The sequence below is a fragment of the Coccomyxa subellipsoidea genome (assembly GCF_000258705.1).
Source record: "Coccomyxa subellipsoidea C-169, whole genome shotgun sequence".
Lineage (NCBI taxonomy): Eukaryota > Viridiplantae > Chlorophyta > Trebouxiophyceae > Coccomyxaceae > Coccomyxa > Coccomyxa subellipsoidea.
The window spans coordinates 1,616,561-1,629,879 of NW_005178042.1; the positions used below are offsets into that span (position 1 = coordinate 1,616,561).

The window sequence follows — 13,319 nt, forward strand, 5'->3', positions numbered from 1 at the left end:
GTTACGGTGCGCCACTTCTACTGCCGGCATCGTCGGGCCTCCTTGTGGATCATATATTTGTGGCTGCCCTTCAAGATGCTGCAGGATAGGCACTGCCGACACCGGCCCAAGAATCACCTGCAAGCCTGTCGCGGGCCTCCGTGGACTTGAAGGTCAGGTAGAGGGAGTTGCGCCCAGAGAAGAATATCTCGAGTCCGATGTTCTGCAGGAGGTAGGTCCGTTTGATCAGTGACTGTGCCTGCAGCACCGCAGCCAACCGTCACGCACAATACTGTGGAGCCCAGCTGACACCAAATGTCCTGTAATTCTTGCCCGGTCTAGAAATAGAGCCATGCCTTGTTCAGGTGGTAGGTCTGGACTGGTGAGTTGGAGGCGACATTGAAGGGCTGGAAGTAGATGCGCGTAGCCGTCAGCGCCACACGGCCTGGCTGGCTGCAGAGCGGCGTTACACAGTTTCCCAGCAGCTCCAATAGTACCTTCTCATTTTCGTCCTCCAGCCAGCCAGGGTTGAATCGCTCGCTCCCCTCATGCGCCTGCAGAACAAGGGTTACCGAGTGTGATGCCCCTTTGCTGCCCTCTGTCCATATTTCTTGCATGCGAAAGGTGGCATGCAGGTTCTTTTATGAACAGTCTCTCCTTAAAGCAGACAAGGTGTAAAATGCTAAACTCTAGCAAAGCTACTCTGTATGACAGACCAGCTGAACCGCCACAGTTGAAGAAAGCTGTTGTCCTCTTTAAATGTCACAATACAGCAAAGCTGCTCTCCATAGCAGGCAAGCTGTGAACACCACAGTCGAATGAAGCTGTGCTCTCCAGCAGTGCAGCTGTGATTCGCCAAGTTCGAGCAAAGCTGCGCTTTCTAGCAGACAAGCTGGGCAACGCCACGGTTGAACAAAGGTACGGACAGCATGGAATCCCTCTGCACCTGAATGATGGCAGCTAGGCGCTGCTTCCCCAGCTGGTGGCTCTCTTTGCTGACGCTCTGCTGCGCCACGTCCCACAGCTCCTGAACTCTGGGCAGCACCTCATCCAGAGAAGTGTAGACCAGCTGAAAGCGGAACTCAAATAGACCCTGGGCCCCACAATGACTCAGCTGTCACTTGAGTGCATGCATTGCAGCTGTAAGTAGCTGTTATTACAATGACTGGTGCGACGTCAGCAACAATGAAGAGAGCAGAAGCCGAAGGGGAAAACAATGCCAGGGCACTTACTGTTGTGCGAGTGTAGGGCACGTTGTGATTGTTCTTCCTCATGTCAATACGCTCCGACGCAGTGATGTAAAAGATGTCGTCATTAATATAGTGGTCCTCGTTCCAGACTCTGCAGGGGCAAAGCAGCTCTGAGGCGTCTCTGCAGCACACCTGAGGAAACAACTGCGACAGATTAAAGAGCGCAAGCAGGCCTACCTCTCGATCAAGGTGGTTGATCTGTACGGTACTCTGAATATTGACTCTTGCACCGCTCTGGGCACGAAATACAGCGCAGCACTGCACACCTTCAGGTGCCCAGGGATCCTGCGTTGACACACTCTGTGAGAGCAGACAATTAGAAAAGGAAATGCAACATCACGCGCAAATCAATGCTAGCCATCAAAACGTATTCAATTGTCACTGATTGGTCGTACGACGTACCGGGTGTCTGCATCTTTAATATACAGGCAGCTATGGTCCCTGAAGTAATACTCATCTTCCTCCAGAAGAAGAAGAGAAAATCGTTCCTCACCATCCCAAGCACTCATTTGTGCTAGTTTTGTGCCAGACCAACGACAATGTTAAAAGGTAGCTAGCAACGCCCAGTGCCGGATGCAAGTCCGAGATCCAAACGCTCGAGCTTGTCGTCAAGAATTCTTATAATAGTTTGGTTGGACGATCATCCTCACTATTATTGATGTAAAGATCACTAATTAGATGCATGTCATTATGAAGCACATCGAGGCGTTGGCTGATTCTGGCGCCAGACATACCAGCATGCCTTCAATGAAGATTCAATGGTGTCATGATTGAGCCTTTGACGTTGCTCGTGGAAAAGTATCACAAAGTAGACTCCATCGGCAGTGTCGATGAATCCGATCACTGCATGCACGCATTTTAGCATGGGCTTCAATGAAAGTTTTTGTGCACCTCACATTGGCACCTTGACCCTTGTCCAGGGCTTGCACTTTCGGGGAATTCTCCTGCAGCTGGCTAGGGCTTTGGGAAGTGTCGGAACTCGACGACACGACTCCGCTTGTCCAGTTCTATTTCCCAGCAGTGCTCAACTACATCAAGACAGTGTTATTGAGCACATGATAAATACAGGATTGGAAAATTGGGGTCAGATCGAGAGGGACACGGGGACGATCCTGCATTGTGCTCGTAGAGGCTCCCAGCTGGCGCGCACCTGAACAGCGCTGCAAAACCTCGGACAAGAGTCATGCAGCAATGATGCATTCAAAGTAATTGCAGACCGCGTGGACAACGTCTTCGTACTTGATTTTGTTTCGAGGTTTATATTTCCGGCTGTTGCCAGCTTTCCACTGTACGGAGGGGCGCTCTACAGAGCGCAAGGCTGTCTATTTCGGTGAGTCCTCGATCTTGATTTCGGAATATAGTGTTATATTGATCTAATGGGGAATGTGATGTCCCCTGATTGCTCGGTGTATCAACGCCCCAAGCGTCCGTTTTCCATCCTTCATTGAACCAGCAAGTGCTGGATAATAAAAAAAGGTGATCAAGCAGTTGGCTTACATATAACATGATTGCAGACAACAATATTACTACCGTAGAGAAGGTTACATGTCTAGATCAGTGCATTTTCGAAGCAGTGCTAGAGACAATGTCCAGGACCAAAATCCCCCCTGAGCAGTACTGAAACGGCGAGCCAAACGCCTTTTGTGTAGCATCACTTAGCCCTCATGCATTTGTGACATTTCCATGACAAATTACCAAGCTCGCACGACGTTATACAACGCAAGCAGAGACTGTAGTACAGACTATCCCCTGGTGAGCTCACCTGGTTTCAACACACGCCCCAATGTCCTAACAGGCTTTCCTGCAGGTGTGCAGGCTCTTCAGAAGGCGTCTGCAATGAGGAAGGACCTGTAGTGGAGGCAGTTGGCACCCAGGCGCTGTCATGGGAGGCCGCCCTTAGAAGATATTGGCCTAGAGCCTTTGATGCAAGGGTCGGCATCAGGTGGCGCTCTGACTGCTTTGTTACACATTCTCATGCAGCCCTCGCCATTCATGCAGCAGTCCCACGTGCTCTTTCTGCGCATGTGTTCCCCACATAACAACCAACACATGCACTATCGCCACCAGCATGCGGCCCAATAGCAGTAGATGAGACCACATCACCATAGTGCAAAGCGGTGGCACATGTCCAGCCAGCTTGTGCATGAACGGGAGGGACTGCACATGCAGCACGAGACCACAGTGCCGCAGGCGTTAGGGGCAAAGCTGTGGCACATGTGAAGCTGAGTATGTGTGGACTTTTGGGATGGCATGGGCAGCAGACGAGACCATATTGCCACATGCGTTAAGGGCATATGTATGGCCCACTTGCAGCTGTCTAACACAGGGGCTGCTGGGATGGCAGGGTCACAGCATGCTGCAGCGGCTGGCGGCATCAGTGCGGCGGCGTACCCTCCGGCGCAGGCCAGCCACGATGCGGTGGTGGCGGACCGGCAGCTGTTCATGCGCACGCTGCGCGCTCTGCACGAGGCGTTGGGCACGCAGTTCCGCATCCCCATGGTCTCCGGCCGCGAGCTCGACCTGCACCTCCTCTACAAGCAGGTCCGCTGCCGCCCTCGGCTTGCGATTGAGCTCCTTGTGCTTACTGCCATTTGAAAGTCTGCTTTGGCGCCAGCATGTCTACTGTGCAGAGATGGCCAGATCACTAGGTCAGGGGAATATCCAGTTTAAATAATAAAGGCCCTTGACCGGCTCAGATTTCCTCGGGACCGTCCCAGAGGAACTCCCTGACCTCTTGTGTGGAAAGCTGAAGCTTGCATGGGAACACAAAACCTCCTGAAGGCACCATCGCATGCATAGGATCTCGAGCAGGACGTTGATTAAGGGGTGCCATGCATTGTGTGCAACTCATGAGCATGTGCCGGCAGGTGACGGCGCTGGGAGGCTTGGAGGCGGTAATAACGGCGAAGAAGTGGACGGAGGTGTCTCAGCCGTTCCAGTTCCCGCCCTCCTTCACCTCCAAGTCCTTCACGCTGCGCAAGATGTATTCGCGCCTCCTGCACGACTATGAGCAGGTCTACTACCACCACAACTCCGGGGCCCCAACCCTGCCTCCAGGTGCGGCTTCCTGAATCCCTCCATCTTGTGGCTCTCTCACAGCAAAGTCAAAGTCATTTGAAGAAGATCCCACTGTGCCCCCCCCCCCCCCATCCCCTATCGTGCCCTATTGTCCTGTTCTCATGATATGTTGGCAGGGCTGTAGTGAGATGCAAGCAAGCAAGAGTGTCAGGATGTTCATGATTGTGACCGGCATGGGTTCATGCTTAACGAGTCATGTGATGCCCGAGCAGGCGCTGACGGCACAAAGTTGGAGGGTGGTGCGGCGATGACGTCATCCAATCCGGTCTACAAGCGCCGCCGGCTCGACCTGGCAGCTGCGCAGCAGCTGCCGGCAGCCGCCGCCGCGCCGCGGACGCCGCCGGCTCTGACAGCTTTTCACGTCGGCGCAGCGGCCACGGCGGCTGGCGGGCAGGCGCAGCCGCCCGGGAGCCTGATGGACCTGCCCATCACGGGCAGCGTGGAGGGCCAGTTTGATGCCGGCTACTTTGTGAGCGTCGTTGCCGGCGGGCAGGAGTTCCGAGGCAAGCCCTATGTCACAATATTGCTCCCCTGCAACCAGTGTCCCTTACAACGCCCGCAGAATCATCTTGATAGAATGATTGTTCCAGGGAGAGCCGTTGGGGCGGAACCAGTGGCCACTATACCTGACCTTATGTTTGGTCGAGTTCTTACATAATGCCTGTAGGAAGCTTGTTCGAATTGCCTGAAAAATGTATTTTCATTAGGTGTGCTGTACACGCCGCCTATCCCCCTGTTTGGAGCAGCTGGGGGTGGGCCCGGTTTGGCGGCGGCAGAGGCGGCTGCGCTGCCGACGTCGCCCCGGGAGCCGGTGCATGCGGCGCTGCAGGCGGCCAGCGCGCAGCCGCGGCGTAGCCGGGCCGGGCGGCGCGACCCGCTGGAGCCGAAGCAGAACAAAACGCCATTCAACTTCTTCAGCATTGATGCGCGCTCCCGGGCCAAGGCAGAGCACCCGTCTGCCGACCAGAAGGCAAGCACAAGGAACTCGCTCGGTATCAAATTTTAAATGTAGCTTTCTTTGTAAATGTGAGGTACATGCTGCAGCATCTAGAACGGACTTTCTTGCAGGGCTGTCTGGTTCATAAGGTGGTCAATCAAAGCTACCTGTGGATGATGCAGGAGATCAGTAAGCTTGTCGGAGAGATGTGGCATCAAGCTACCCCGGAGGAGAAGGCACCTTATGTTGACCAGGTCAGAACCGGAGACCGGAGACAACTTTGATTTCTGGCTAATTCACTATGTGTTTTGCCTCTCTGCATCATCTGTGTGAAAATGTGAAACTAGCTGATGTTGTCGCCATGCCGGCCCACATAATCTCCCTGTGTGCCATCACAGGCGCGCATTGACAAGGCGAGGTACCAAGAGGCGCTAAATCGATATCAGCAGCGGCTGGCTGCAGAGGGTGCAGAGCAGGGGGCAGCGGAAGAGAGCACTGAGCAGAAACCTCATACTGGTGATACCACCCCTTCACAACACATGCACATATGAATTGTTGCAATCGCAGCATGCAAACCCTCATGACTGGGCTGACGGTGCATGCGCGGTTACCAAACACTGCAGGAGGGGTGCTAAACACTACATGCAATATACTTACCAAATCCTGATTAGCTACTTCCAAGGGGTAGTCACCTCAATAGCTGCTGGTGGGAGCAGGGATTGAGAGGGGCACTCCAGAGGCTGAGGGGCCCTCAACGCTCAGCCCAAGGCGATGGAGCCTGCCCACGCCAGCGCAGCAGCCTGCGCCCCTCAGATTACCTCCGCGCCCCATCGCCACCGGTGACAATCCCCCTGCCAGTCCCCCTAGCACCCAAACCCTTGCAGAGTCCAACCACACTGCAGACTGCACAGACTCCAGTATCATGCCAGCCGGCTCAAATTCTTCATTCTACTTCGATTAATTGCCCACAAACTGTTTTGTCTTGCTTGAACTTGTTGTATTCCAGCCGGAGCCAATAGCTTTGCAGCCTTTGCATGCATATGCTGCATGCACCTTGCCTCCTGGCAGGAAAGCATTAAACTCCAAGTTGTTATCTAATATGTACAATAGAAACCTTTATTGATACGTACAATGTGCGCTCACAGGGGGCCCGTCACTGGGCGACGTGATGTACGGAGTTCCCATGGATGCGGCCGTCAGCCCTAGAGAGCATGAGGCGGCGCAGCAGATGCAGCGGCTGCACCGCGGCGCCGGCAGCGGCGACCGGGACGTGTCAGCCACCCCTGAGCCCAGCAACCGCGCACCGTTCCCTCCCTCGGCCGGCCCCGGCCCCGGCCCCGGCCCCGGCCCCGGCCCCGGCCCCGGCGCCGCAGCCGCTGCCGGGCCGGCCGCCGGCTTCGCGGCGGCTGCCGAGCAGCTGGACACGGATGCAGAGAGGGAGGAATATGAAGATGAAGGTGTGGAAGGGGAAGGACTGCAATGATCTTCCTATCACTACCCTGCAGCACTGCAGGGCGGATATACAGCACACTGAAGCTGAGTGACACGCGCATGCTGATCTTTCACATGCGGATATGGAGCTGCTATTCTTAATGAGATGATCCAGTCACAAACAAACGATGCAGAGCCAAAGCTGTTGCACAATCTGGGAAGTGCCTGCGAAGGGCCTTCCAGTATGAGGTCTGGAGCAGTGGAGCGGTCTAGGTAGATCATTTGGGAATCTTGCTAGTTGCTGTACATTAAGGTTGCTAGTATCTGTGCACACTGATGTCCAGGTTGCTGGCTTCAGAAATTTTTTCTGAACCAAACCAGGTAAGGGCAGAATATGCACGAATTTGCAGTACTGCTAGGATCAAGATTTTCCAATCTCCAGGAGACGTTTTGACAGCTCTGGCCAGAAATTTTGAAGAAAGTTTTTGTTGCCTGTGAGAGGTTTGGTGATGTGGAACGCTCACAAAATTGTGCGATGCGTGATGCCCCTTCCATATTGGAAGGAGGATCAATGAACGAGATTCTCAAGGCTACTCGGAGAAGGCAGCAATCATATCGAAAGGCCAGGAATTTTCTGTGGTTTTGTAGGGACACTTCTAGTAGGCAAATTTGCTGGGGTAGAAATGCCTTCATGTTATACTGCTACAGTCACGGCTGAAGACGTCGCTTACTTATAATTCATTCATCACATTTACTCACATTGCAAAGTGTCATGTACATTCACCCGCCTCCTGTATTATGCCACCTTGCCTGCTGCCTGCTGTGCAGCCTTGAACTGTTAACAGTTAACATGTTGTGACTACTCTAGATGGGTGCCTTTTTCTTTCAGGTAGGGGCCACACATACTGTATCTATTTGCTACCTATTAAGTGGCATGCTTAGAGGTGGTGGTTATCAAGGTGATGCTCCAGGCACATCGCCAGGAACAAGATTTAGAATTGATTTTGAAACCTTTGTCATGTAACTCAACATCAACAATGACACTTGAGCTGCAGCTGACTGTTCTGGAGTTTCGCTTCAAGTCGTGCAGGCAAAACCTGCGCAACATCGATCTACATGCCATTGTGCCACCTAACAGATCAGCTGCTGGAGGTTTCAATCAGGCTGCCCCACGGGTCATTTTTGCTGTCAGAGAAGTCGCCATTGTACTCTGCATAAGCTGCCACCTTCTGCGCGACCTCTTGTCCGTTGTACTTGGCAACAAAAGCCAGTGCCATGTCAATCCCTGCATCAGGCTGCCACTCGTCAGTTTTGTCTGTCGACACAGCTCTCATAGATGCAGCGCCATTGTTACAAGCTGGCACAATCCTGTGCTGTCAATGCACTGCTCTTTCTAGACAGCAAGGCAATCCTTCCTCCCTGCTTATGCACTCTCGCTGACTTCCATGTTTGCAAGCTCTTCTTGCTGCATGTGGTAAGAAGATTGCAATTCACGTGTGGGAGCTGACCTGCAGAGACGCCTGCTGATGTCCACAGGCGGCCATCCTCCACCCACCGTGCAGTCTTCAGCCAAGTTGTGGTGTCATCTGATTGCGCTGTAGCCCATGCCCAGGCAGCCTGCTTGCAGGTTTTAGCGGGTTTGCTTCGGATTCCACTTGTTACAGTTTGCGAACACTTGCAGCAGCATGCGGAAGGAATCTGGTGGCCACCTTGTTTGTGGTGGCTTGCTTCCCTTTCAGAACGCCGGCCTTGGCCGCAAGGGCAGCGCCCGTGCACACTGTCAGAAGGAATGAGTGAATGAATGGCGAACGAGCGTGTCGTGTGATGAAGGCCAGCAGCTCTTCGTTGCCAACCTCCTTACGTGTGCCAAAGCCCCCTGCAATCAGATACTTGCCATCATTACGCGAAACCCTCCATCGCTCACTCTAGCCAGACTTTTCGCAATGTAATTTGGCTGAGGACAGTCGAAGGGGTAGGCATTGGCACGCTGATATGCATGCTAAAGGGCACCTCAAGAAATTAATCGTGCCATCTCAGGATCGCCAATCGCATAAATAGACTACACACGTGAATTTGAATCACCACATCACCTGGAACTACTAGGATGTCAAGAGGTTGACATGTCTGGAAGCTGGCGGAAGCCACAGTGGCGATCCCATTGGAACCCGCGACTGGTTCAGCAGTTGCAGCGACGGTGATGACCCTGTAAGCTGATTCAAGTTTAGGGGAAGAGAAAATGGACAAAGATCCATAGACATCAAGGACCTCGAATCCTGGAAACAACAAGAAGCCGATGGCTTTCACCATCTTGTTAATGACACACCGAATTCAGACAAGCACGTCGACTCGGACGCGACTGTGTCAACCTTCTCAAACCAAAGTTCTCGATACCATCCCGAGAGCAGCAGGCAATTTGCATGGCAGAAATCGTATCATCACTTCCACGTGCCAACACGCTCACCAATGCATGTGCACGAGGCATTCACCTCGAAAGGAAATCTGCATGCCCAAGAACTTTAATAGACTCAGAGCTGCCTTGAGCATCATGGAGTATATCAGCAAGTAGCTTGACCTCTTACATGATTGTGAACTACTGCTCCGCTTGGCAGCGCAGCAACCCGGCAGTTGCTGCTCACGAGGCAGGCACCCACCACTAGCAATTTTAACATGCTTGTATTTTTGCACTTGAGAACAAACAATGAGAAACGACGTCAACGAACTGCAAGTCCAACACATGCTGCATCAATGGCATCGACCCTGCCTCTTGATGTGTACTTTGAGAGCGCCTGGCATTGCAATTGGGAGGAATGGGCCGCGCCATCATCATTGTAACACATGTTCCTCAGTGCACTAGACCGCTTTGCTAGCCACATCATGACAAGTATGAGCCAGACAGGACCCCTCAATTGTTCTGCACACAAAACTGCAGCGCAGGCTTGACAATCAAAATCTCCGTGACGATGACCAAGTGCCTGGCCATGCCAACAACACATCTGCTCTTGAGCAATCATATGATATTGCCGCTGTCACCCTCTCCTACTCAATCACTGTCAAATTCTGCAGGGTGCCTCTCATATGTGTAAAATTATTGCTGCAATCAGCCAATCACTTGCTCAGCAGAGAAGAAGCGCTGCCTGAAGGCCTGCAGCGGCCTCCGCAGGTACAGGAGGCAGACTGCCAACACTCCAAGCAGAATGCGCCCCTGGATAAAGACTCCGAATGCCTGCCATCCTGCAGATGCGGGCACTGCCAGAAATGCAGCCGCAGCTGCCAGCCCACCTGCCGCCAACAGGGCAGCCAGTGCCTGATCCAGCCTCCTCACTGCCTGCGTGCACAAGCGCACATACATCAAAACAATGCAACGGGTCGTCATGATCTGAGGGTCATTGACAACTCTGTAAATGCAAAGCCACAGTGAGGCCGGTGGGAGGTACCTTCTGGCACGCTGGGCAGTATTTGGTGTGCCGCTCATAGTGATTCAACAACTCCTCATTGCTCTTCTGCGCGGGCAGGTCCGCGGAGACACCATCTGAGAAGCTGACATCACCCCCTGTATCCACCCATAGCACAGACTTAGCCCCAACATGTTTTCCTGCTCCACAGTCATTCAGCATGAGCATGAGCCAGTCTGCCTGGTATCGATGGGATACCATGGCGCTAGACAGTCAGCATCAAGCTGCTAAACAGGAAACCATGGCGCAAGCCAATTTGCCAGGATAGAAGACCGACTGACCTGCATGGGTGCTTAGCCAGCGCCAGAAGGCTGACACGCCAGTGTCTGACTGTGTGGCGAGGTAGTAATCGCGCCAGCCGCGCTGCTTCTGTGCAACCTTGCGCTCCTGACTGTGCAGGACATTCATGTCCTGCATTATGCATCAAAATTCAGTAATTCTGCAACATCCCAATCAACTTCCACCTTCAACGTCAGTGGACAAGACCATGGCCAGCTGTACCTTGTGAACAACAAATCACCCACACGGAAACATGTCGCCCACATCTAGCAGACGTTCAAGAAGTGTCAGAGAGACATACCTGGTCAATCAAGCCATGGCCAAAGGCATGGAAGAAGCCCGAAGACAACAGGTTCTTGGCCAGGAAGTTGAAGATCTTCTTGGAGGTGTTTGGGACCCCCTTGACCACCACCTTGTTGTAGGCCCTTGTCACACCGGGCGCCACAGGGACCAGGTACAAAGTTGTCATGTCCTCACGCCCAGATTCGTATGTATAGTGTGTTCTGCGCGGACAGGTGCACGTTTTTCAATCAGCATTCCCTCAGAAATCGTTGATCTATATTGAAAGCGACAAAGCTCATACAGGACTGCTGCTTTCTCAACACACGCCCCTTCTTTTTGTTGGAATGTAGAGCGGATATAATACCAGCCAGATTCACACACAAAGATTTTTGCGGTGGCAGCGCCTTAATATGGCGAACGTACCTGATTGTGCAGGGAGGAACGTAGTACCGCTTGGCCTTCATGTTGTTCTTTTGCTGGGATTTGCTGTAGCCGCCGTGCTCGAGCACAAACCCCTTCTGAGGATCTATATCGCTTGCCAGCTTCATCTGCATTGGTGCTGCATCTTCCCGCTTTGAGATGACCTGAATGCACAAAGATGTGAGACAATCTCAATCTTTGCAGGCACAAGTGGGAGAAACCTCCCATGTGTCAGCAAAATTGCTCACAAGATTTCCACACCAGAAGCGGGCTTTACCAAGTTGTGCACATACGATGCATGACTGGGATCCAAGGCGTTCTCCTGCACCACAACAAAGTGCTCATCAGCTTTTCTGAAGCCAGTACATAAGAGACCAAACTTTCTGGCAGATGGATGACTGTCGCACCAGCATAATGGCAAGTGAAGCGGGGTTCTCCATGAAGGCAAATCCGCCCTGTGATCCAGCATAGGATGGGTCCACCATCTCAGGCACAGTGTCTGGCGATGTTGCTGATGCCTCCAACCAGGCATCTGCACCGCTCTCCGGCCATATCCAAAGTAGCCCTTGCTGCACCTGCAGCAATAGATATGGAGTTTGCTGGACGGTGTGCATGCACAAATCAGGGCCGCCAACACACATACCTGATTCTCACTACAGTCATTGCTAAAATGGACCTTTCAAAAGGAAAGAGCACTTGCAGGAGCTCACCTGAGCAGGGTATGTCTGCAAGCATGAGCGGCTGCTCTGCATTGTGGTCAACTCTGCCTTGGGGCCATCAGCCTGGGGATTGGAGATGCACCGCCCCTCTTCGCCTCCCTCAAACCCCCAGCCATGATACCGGCAGAAAAGTTGGCCATCTTCCACTCGCCCAACGCTTAGGGGTGCAAATCTGTACAGCACAGATATTTGTATCACAGATACTCCTTGATGACCATATGCTCACGCTCAGAATTATCAGCTCCTTACTGTAACGATTGCAGTATGTGTGATTTGTAGCTTTGTAGCCTTCTCAAGTGCAGCTTGTCCCACCTGTGTGGACACTCGTCTTTGGCGACATTCCAGAGCCCTTTGTCTTGCCACACCACATAATCCCTTCCCAACAAAGTAACTTTGTTCGGCTTGTCCTTCAGCAAGCAGTCTTCCAACGAAACAGGATACCAGTGCTTCGACCACTGGAAAGATGGAGTGGCATCACGCTGTCTCTCTTCTTCCACCATGCCATGCACATGCTGCTCGGAGCCTAAGGCATCGTCGTTACAGTTCAATATCAAGTTGGACAACAGGCAAAACACAAAGAACTGCACGGCAGACGAAATTCCAGATAAATTTAGTGCTTACCGTGTGCACCATCTCTATCATCCGACTTGTAGGACACCGGCGATTTGGATTTTCTCGAATTAGAGAAGCGGTGAGAGTGCTTTGTCAACAGCCTGCCGCAGAATCGGGCGGGCAGGGACCTCGGCAACATTATTTGGCTTGTTGATGCCATGCTATGACTGTTCAATCTTCCTCCCATGACTTGCTGTATGTTTGCTGTCATATCCTCGTGATCTGACTTGATGGTCTTTTCAGAACAAGTTCTAAAAATTGTACTCGTCTCTACCAGGTGCGATTCTTTGAACAACTAAGGGAGTCTGAGATACAAATCTGTTTCGACAACTTGAGCGATTCGTGCTTTTCGGCACAATTCCCACGCAGAGACGTGTCTAGCAGTTTGCAACGTTGACGAGGATCCGCACGTGGGAAGATGCACGTGATATGTTCGCCTCGGAACGGTGGGTATCCTTTGGACGGACTGATGCTGGTAACATGCAGCTGTTACGCATGCGATCTATGCAGATGTCGGGGAAATATATGATGCTGAGCATTATGCGATGCGACAGTTGCTTCTCTAGTACCATTCAGTCGTCATGTCAGAGAAAAATGAACGCCTTGTAAGGCAACGATCGTTACACTGAAGCAGGCTCCTTGCCGTGTTGTTCCATGGCGAACGAGAGTTGGACCCCTACAAAGCGAAGCAGAAAGTCGGTGGAACGGTTTGTCGCGGAGCCGGCCTCTTACCGGACTGCGGGAGATTTTGTCAAACCTGACAAGGTCCAAACTCCTGCCAAAAGCACAGGCAAGAAGAGAGGAAGAAAGCCGCGGAACGAAGAGGCACCGATCCATTCCCAGCCACCAGACAATGATCTTGAGCGTTTGAAATGCCCGC

At 52.6% G+C, this 13,319-nt stretch overlaps 2 protein-coding genes across 2 annotated transcripts; one reads left to right on the forward strand and one right to left on the reverse strand.

Moving 5' to 3' along the window:
- Nucleotides 1–2,527: 2,527 nt before the first annotated feature.
- Nucleotides 2,528–6,727, forward strand: COCSUDRAFT_45820 (hypothetical protein; the record flags this gene model as incomplete). The annotated part of the gene is made up of 8 exons (XM_005651823.1): nt 2,528–2,559; nt 3,045–3,171; nt 3,574–3,770; nt 4,097–4,286; nt 4,520–4,821; nt 5,086–5,299; nt 5,961–6,083; nt 6,390–6,727. The coding sequence occupies exons 2-8, from the start codon at nt 3,153–3,155 to the stop codon at nt 6,725–6,727; spliced, it is 1,383 nt and encodes a 460-aa protein (XP_005651880.1). The 5' UTR covers nt 2,528–2,559; nt 3,045–3,152.
- A 3,045-nt stretch (nt 6,728–9,772) lies between these two features.
- Nucleotides 9,773–11,860, reverse strand: COCSUDRAFT_39040 (hypothetical protein; the record flags this gene model as incomplete). The annotated part of the gene is made up of 7 exons (XM_005651824.1): nt 9,773–10,000; nt 10,110–10,225; nt 10,409–10,538; nt 10,708–10,909; nt 11,112–11,272; nt 11,516–11,683; nt 11,819–11,860. The coding sequence occupies 7 exons, from the start codon at nt 11,858–11,860 to the stop codon at nt 9,773–9,775; spliced, it is 1,047 nt and encodes a 348-aa protein (XP_005651881.1).
- Between the last annotated feature and the right edge of the window lie 1,459 nt (nt 11,861–13,319).